At 38.0% G+C, this 7904-nt stretch overlaps 2 protein-coding genes across 3 annotated transcripts in view; both read right to left on the minus strand.

The window, feature by feature from the left end:
- Positions 1–5467, minus strand: LOC105164165 (PGR5-like protein 1A, chloroplastic). 2 transcript variants are annotated; one of them, XM_011082758.2, is made up of 11 exons: positions 5089–5464; positions 3896–4011; positions 3603–3699; positions 3391–3491; positions 2988–3044; positions 1983–2059; positions 1769–1820; positions 1417–1527; positions 1226–1323; positions 1020–1098; positions 1–233 (listed from the first exon to the last, which is right to left on the minus strand). In XM_011082758.2, exons 1-10 carry the CDS (start codon positions 5270–5272, stop codon positions 1029–1031), a joined length of 963 nt encoding a protein of 320 aa, XP_011081060.1. In that variant the 5' UTR covers positions 5273–5464; the 3' UTR covers positions 1–233; positions 1020–1028. The 2 variants fall into 2 exon arrangements, with proteins under 2 accessions (XP_011081060.1, XP_011081062.1); XM_011082760.2 differs by lacking the exon at positions 1–233 and adding an exon at positions 282–623 and having other exon boundaries at positions 5089–5467.
- The window catches only part of LOC105164166 (glyoxylate/hydroxypyruvate reductase HPR3), a 2149-nt gene continuing 307 nt past the window's right edge, over positions 6063–7904 (minus strand). The window contains exons 2-3 of the mRNA XM_011082761.2: positions 7447–7895; positions 6063–6835 (exon numbers count right to left, since the gene is read on the minus strand). Of these exons, the coding sequence (XP_011081063.1) occupies positions 6311–6835; positions 7447–7895 (974 nt within the window). The 3' untranslated portion in view covers positions 6063–6310. The remainder of the gene's footprint in view (positions 6836–7446; positions 7896–7904) is intronic.

Consider the following 7904-nt stretch of genomic DNA (forward strand, 5'->3'; position numbering starts at 1 on the left):
AGTGTAAAATATACAGAAAATTTTCCATTCAAACAAGTAAAGCATCTCTCTTCAGTGCCCCAACATGTATAAGTATACATATGAACACAAACACACGACAAAGAACCATTTATGCAGAGTACAGAGCTGTCTGCACAGAAGAACTATTCTCTACATCCTCACATTTACACTAGTTATACGTTCTCTCCATCTTGACATCGACACCAGTGATCATCCATATCTGTATAAAGATCCTGCAGCCATAGTTAGCCAAAATTCAGATTAAGATACATAACTGCACACGCATCGAAAGTAGTTGCTGCTTAAAGTTATTCATTGATTGATAACAGAGCAGATGTGTTTATGGTGATTTTATTCACTTCATCGATGCCCTTCTGGAAAGGGGAACATTATGATACAGGTCGAGTTCACTCACTGCACCAGAATAAGGTTACTATTACAGAAGTTTATTTCTTGTCGGCAAAAAAGACAAGGACGTATTAGGGGCACAAACATAAGTACAAAGGTTGTTTTACTTGTTTAGCGTTAGAGGATTTAAGTTAGAGAGGGGGAAAGGCACCAAGTCGGCAAGTCGTGAGAGGTAGTCTGGGATTCTTGAACATCGAGGTAGTGGGCTTTTGCCACTGAAAGACAGGACAAAGAAAAGAACTTACAACCACTACTTACATGCAAAGGGCAGTGTCAGTACAAAATATAATGGTAATTACAAAATAGTGATTACGATAAAGTCGTCACTAAAGACATCAAGTGACAACAATTTGATTTTGTTTCAATACAATTATTAATGACAAAAACTGCACATAAAGTAGTTGTCCCTGTAGATAATTAGTAGAACATATATAGTGTTTGGTCTATTGTCACATACATGTACTGCATGCACAATTTTTTGCACTACGTATTGCTAGTTACAACTTTTATGCAATAATTGTCACTATTAAGACTGTGTAAATCAATCTAGTAACAAAATAAAATTTTAGTCAATATGTATTCATAATTCACACAACTAAGAGCATAGGTACCTGAACTCATCATGCCTCACTTCCTTCAGGAAGCGTAATCAGTCGTGTCTGGGAATCGTAAACCATCTCCGTCCCACAACTGTCAATAATGCCATGACAATCAAAATCATGGAAGAAAACAAAAGAAAACAAAAGAAACCAACAACTTAAATGCCAAACAGAGAAGCAACGACTTCGCGGAGAATGCCTTATACTTTCAAACTTACTTTGCACATTTCACGTTGTTGACAGAACCCCCACTTGATATTGACAATATGGTACCGAAGAATGAAGTGTTTTCTGTGCCACAGTTTGGACAGGGACCCTGAAACATTAAATGCATTCGTCAATTTGAAGGCTGTGCAATAGAACACTCAATTTCACATATGATTGACACATTTACGATAATTGATCTTACCACCAAGATCAAGAAATCTTTCACAATGAAGTTTGTAATCGTGAAAGATAACCATAGTATGAAGGGCAAAGCTGCAAACCACGTGAAAAGGAAACTGAACGGCTCCGGAAGCTGCAGAGACAACACCTTCGAGTTAATATTCTAAGATAAGATCAAAACAAGATGCAGATGATCAGTAAGAAATGAACGTTCACTTTGATTGCATATCGTTTAACAGTTTCTGGTGGAAGTTGCTGAGATCTTGTCACCGCTGATAGGGGACTGGACACTATTATGATTGTCACAAGCATGTAACATGGTACGCATAAATTTTAGCAGGATATGGAATTAAAACTCATGAAAGTAATATTACCTCTAGAAGATAGGTGATTTCGAATCCAGTCAAGTCATCAAGGAAGAAGAACCTGGAAAAGAGATCAAAGAAGTAAGATTTCTTAGGCCTGGTGTTTTGTGCTCTTGTCAATGAGGCTTATCCAACAAATAAAACAATGTCCAAATACAGTCCCATGGTTTGCTCTCATGACTTGTAGAACATCATGCTTATGTCAAAACTGGGTGTCACTTACAATCCTAATGCGACAACTGCAGCCGGTACATTGAGAAGAAACATCTTGAGGTAGTCGACAGAGAGGTCGCTATAGACCTGCGAGTTAGAAAAAAGAATGAGATTTGAATAGAGATGCACATATGATAAATTAATGGAACACCATGGATCATGTAACCAATAGAAGTAGTTCCATCCCCAAGAAGCATATGAAATCCATCTATGTATCAAATTTCCTCTGACGCATCTCAAAGGAAAATTCATTCCCTATACTTAGAAACACTGAACAATAAGGTATCTCTACCAGGAAACCGTTCAAATTCACTCTACAATGTAGTTATGTGCAAAACAGAGTTAGCTTAGACTTTGTTTAGTTTGAGTTCGTACTTGTATTCAGTGCCAATTTTCGCACGAAGATATTCAGAGGGTGTTTGGCTAAACTTATTTAAAAGATCTTATAAGATGTTTTTAGAGCTTATAAAATGTCAAATCTCGTTTTAAGAATAAGTTCTTGAAGTGTGTGGATAAAATAACATAAGAAAGAGCACAATGACAATTTTGTAATTACACTAGTTAAAATCTTAAAACAAGTTAGTAACTCTTTATTTTTTCAAAAGAGCTTATAAGCTACTAACATGTTATTCTTGGAGCTTATAAGCTTTTTTCCTACAAAACTTACCCACACTTCCTAACATGTTTTAAAGAGCTCATGAACTCACCCAAACACACAATTAATTATTGTCAGTATCATTATTCGGATATTACTTTACAAAAAATATTATCATGCAGGTGTGGGAATTCAAATTGGTGTCTAATGATGCCTGAATCAGTAGTAGAAAACAAAATAAACACCTTCGATATGTTTGCCAGGGGTAGTTGTTTTCACAGCCTTAATCAAGTTTTAAACTTTTAAGTGCCTAGAAAACATGCAATCCCCACAGGCAAGAAGTGACCAAGAAACATCAATTTATAAACATGAAATATTACTATTAAAGTGAAAATATAAAATAAGGAAGAAAACTCAAACCTTTCTACTGCGGAGACTGCATCGAGGACCCTCAACGACGATTTCACTTCCATCTATCTGCAATATACTAGTAAAAATTAACAAATGGAAGTTGGGAAAGGAAGGAAGAAAATGAAGACAAAGAATAAGGCAACAGAATCAAATAATAAATTACCAGACACTGTGAAAAAAGCATTCAAATCCTCAAAAATAGATGAAAAGTAGACATACAATACAGTGGACGCCGAAATGACGGATCACTCAATGATGATTGCTTTATATTTCTTCTGTGATATTTGAAAACAACATTCTTTACTTTCTCGAAGAACTATTGTTTTTCAAAAAGATCATGGAATATTAGATATACTCTCATCATTCATGTACGTCATTTCTAAGTTATCTCGCTTATACTATCCTCACCTACCTTAAGTTTCTGTTTAAGTTTATCAAACTCTTCATCCGTCATAATTGGATTTCCAGATACATAAGCCATTGAAGCTTCCAAGAATCTCTGTTCATCAGCACCTGAATTGAAAAGATCAAGTTACAGGAACAGCAAATTCATCTTAAATCTAAAGCCTTAAAAAGTCAGCAACATTAAAAGCAAAGGGCTGAAGTTGTGTGAAACATTCTTACTTAGCATTACAACACTGCTTCCCTCCCACATTAGTTCTTCCTTGAGATTATCAAATTCCTCATTAGACATGATAGCCTTTCCTTCATAGTAGAAAGCCTGTAATAAAATAGCAGCTGAGAACATTAAATATTGTACAAAAGGTAATAGCCTATTTTCCATCTAAGTACAAAATGAAGATAACTGTCGAGAGTCAATAGTTGCCAGAGACAAATGTTATAAATCAGAACATAGATGTATGTAGTGTAGAGAAAAATTACCTAGCAGAGAGGATTAGAGGACTTTCTATTATTACCTGAAGTGCCTGAAGAAATTCTTGTTCCATCTCCCCAAGTGACTTTTTTTGTTTCTTATCTATGCTGCAATAGGGCAAGACATTGCTATCAACAACTTCATCTTCTTGGACCTGACCTGAATAGACATGGGCTGAATGTCAGTGGGACCTAAAGTGATTGCTGACTTAGTTCATTTTTAAGTATGTCATAGAACAAAACTTTCTCTAGACAGAAAATGACAGCAGATTTGGTAGTGTTACCAAGGGCCAAGGCTGGCACCTCAAGAGTCTTTCATCCTCAAAGGCAAAATATGCATACACGTGGTTGATCCAATACTTCGAGTGTAATATGTGCTTCTTCAAAATTAAACAATTTGTCGATCAAATCAATTTTCAAAGTTTGAGTTGAAGGTTGTTACAAGCCTTAACTCATGAAACTTTGAGAATAGGATGTTACAGGTTGTGTCGTCACTGACCATGTTCACTAACATTCCAAAGACACTCATCTTCATGCTTTCTTAAGTTCCGTAGTACTCTTTTTAATTCTCTTACATTTAAAGGGTATTTGCAATAAATTAATCTAAGTGCTTATCAGTTTCTTTTATGAAAATAAGCTCAAGAAAGTATTTTATTTACAGTATACTTTTGAACTACTTAAATGAAGTTTATTTAAGACAAAAATTTAAGTTTCTCCCCACTAACTTTTGTAGCTTATCACGAAATTATACATCCTATTAAGCTTTTCTCACCCGCAGAACTCCAACTTCAACTTTTTTTCGATTTTCACTTGTATTTTCTAGCACTCCCAACTTTCTGCAGCTAAAACTTAAAGTTCCTCAATAATTTACTCCGGCCACAAATTTTCCAGTTTTTCAGTTTTTCTTCTCTTAATATCTCATGATCTTATGCCCCTACCAACCGAGACACGCAAAAAACCATTCTTAAAATCCATATGATCGTATTCTCATTAGGTGATTGGGGCATGGCACAGAGAAACTCTCCCACAAAAACAATTTGAAGAACAAAAGGAAAAAACACCAATATTCAACTCTAGCATAAATTTACTATAATCAAGAACTACAAAGTAGTACCAGAAAAGTCATCCAATTCTACTAAAAAAGCTCCTAAGTTATCAAAAGAAGAATTCTAAAGATTATGATACTTAGAAACTACTTCGGCTTGATCAACATCAATTTCAGCAGCAGAAACAGTACCTGGCTGATCAGTGGTGGCCTTGGGAGAAAGAACCAACAGTCTGCGCCTAAAAGACAATTTCTTGGGACCAAACTGAACTCCAGGAGCGGAAGACGGCAACAACGAGACAGAAAAGAACGGGTTTCTAAACTGGACAGTGAAGAATCTCGGTTTTGTCACAGTTAACCCAAGTCTGGATGCCATTTGCGGCGGCGTCGCCGGCGGTGGCAGTGGAAGGAGGAGAATGGAGGTCGGAGTTTTGTAAATGGGTGCATTTAAGGATCTGGGCACACGGGAAATTTGATGGGTTTTGGTGGGAAGAGGGGACAGCTCAAAGATAAGGTAAGTGGAAATGTGTGGAGGGGAAATTGGGAGAAGTTCTTAGATGCTTGTCGTCGTCCTAAAACAAAATCTGTTCTTACAAGCATGTTGTAAATTTGCCAGGTCAGCGTTCTTGGGTTTGAAACATCTGAGGTGCTTACACGTGGACAACATACTTTTGCACGTGCTGCTCACGTGAGTTGGGAGATACAAATGTATAGGGAACATTTATTTTATTAATCACTTGCGTGTCCCGAGAAAACTTTCACTATGAAAGTTGCAACACTATCAGAACTGATTATCTATTCTGCTTATTACCATACGATCAGTTAGTAGGTACGGATGAAAATTGAACGAGCATTCTCAAATTTGTTCCTACATATATAATTAGTATAATTTAAAAATAGTATCAGTATTGTTTCTTATCCTTATTCCATGACAGGTGAACAAAATTAATGCATGTTTAACAAATGACATTTCTACATTTTATGATATTGTAGTAGACTCATCACTCATAACTTCATGTGCAAATAACTCAATTCAGTTGCCTCATAACCCGAAAGAGTAAACCACGCAAGGAAACATTTTATATATGCACCAGTTTATTTTTAGAACTTGGAACACATTTTCAGGTGGGAGAAGAGAGAAAACAGATAGGACCCGACGTGGGTACTGTTCCTCAATTGAATGAACTCAAAGTATGTACATTTATTTCATATGGAATGGGCAACATTACATCAGTCATTCTCCATATCTCCCTCAAAGGTTTATTCTAAACAAAACCTTGCAAGTTTTTCCTCTGTTGCAGAGAGAATTTATTGCAGTAAATAAAGTGGGGTATGGACTAATGCACATCATCTAAACAGGGCAATCCCCAAGTATAGATATCATGTATTTATGTATGAGACGCTTACTATCTTATCAATTGAGCTCAACTTCTGCCCGCAGAGGTTGATTCGAGAAGAAAGCTTCCAAGTTGCTGCGGACCAGCTCCTCAAGTGCTGCAAATGAATCCGGAGTTAGAACAGCCTTGTGTGGAGACAAGACGACATTGTCCAATGTAAGTAGCGGTTCGGGAACGTGAGGTTCGTTCTCGAAGACATCAAGACCAGCACCACCAATCTCACCCCTCACCAACAACTCAACCAATTCCTTCTCATCAATCAACGCCCCACGTCCAACGTTAACAATCACACCCATCTTTCCCAGTGCTGTCATCACATCCTTGTTTATTATACGGTGTGTCTCGTTTGTTAATGCACAACAAACAATCAACACGTCGACGTCTGATGCAAGGTCCTTGACGTTAGCATGGTAAGTATACGTGACGTGAGGCTTTTGCTTCCTTGAGTTGTAGGCAATGCTGCACCCGAACGCCTCAAACCTCTTGGCCACCCTAGAACCAATGCTCCCTAGTCCCACAATCCCGACTCGTTTTCCACTCACCTGAAATAATTTGATAACCACGTCAAGAAAACTAGTAAAATTTTCCTTTGATGCCCCACTATATAATTCCATATTGTGGTTTTCTCAACACCAAAAAAACCATCCACAACAGAATCAGTTTGAATCTTCTATTGCAAAGTAGTCAAGGATTTTATATTTCACTTCACACTAGCAAACCACGTAAAATATTTCAGCTTATATGGAAGGATTTAATGAAACCATCAAATGACCAAAAGAATTCAAAATCCATCAATATTGCACAAATCCTTCGTAATATAAGATTATAGAAACAAATTCAAATGATTTATTATTAGAAATTTAAAACTCGGAACTCCAAATTCATCATCCAAAGGCAATGTAATAGTTGCCAATTTTAGAATAAAACACCAGAATCAGAATACTTAGTAGAATTCCCTACCAATTATTATCTAACTTAATGAAAACTAAACCTCAATTCAGCTCATTAGTGAACTTTTTAAGTAGGCATCTCTGTAATGGTGGTTGATCATACAATTGAACTGCATTTGATCTACTTTCAGACCATACATAAGGAATGATCAAATAATGAACAGCAGATTAGAGAAGAATATGATAATCTATATGCGGTCGACCTTTGACCCCAGAGTATACTCATTCTGGACGGGCCAAGACCCAGCCCGAACAAACCGATCAGCAGCGGATACGCGTCTCAGAACATCTATGGTGAGCCCCACGGCGTAATCCGCCACGTCGTCGGAGTAGGCATCGCCGGCGCTTGTGACGCGGATGCCACGGCGGCGGCAGGCGGCCAGGTCAAAGTTGTTGATCCCGGCGCTGGTGCCGAGGACGTACTCTACGGAGGGGTATCTGTCGAGGTCCTCGGAGGTGACGGGTGTGGGTCCGAAGCAGAGCATGACGCGCGCGGACTTGGAGAGCGTGGGGAATGACGGGTCTGGTGGGTCGGCGAACGGGTCGAGGACGGTGTATTTGGTTTGGAGGAAGGGCAGAAAGTAAAGGTTGAAGCTTGGAAAGCGGTGGAGGAGAAGCAGCGGCGGGGATTCTGGTGTTTGGTGCTGATTGGGGGGGGGGG

This window comes from Sesamum indicum, linkage group LG6 (assembly GCF_000512975.1).
Source record: "Sesamum indicum cultivar Zhongzhi No. 13 linkage group LG6, S_indicum_v1.0, whole genome shotgun sequence".
NCBI lineage: Eukaryota > Viridiplantae > Streptophyta > Magnoliopsida > Lamiales > Pedaliaceae > Sesamum > Sesamum indicum.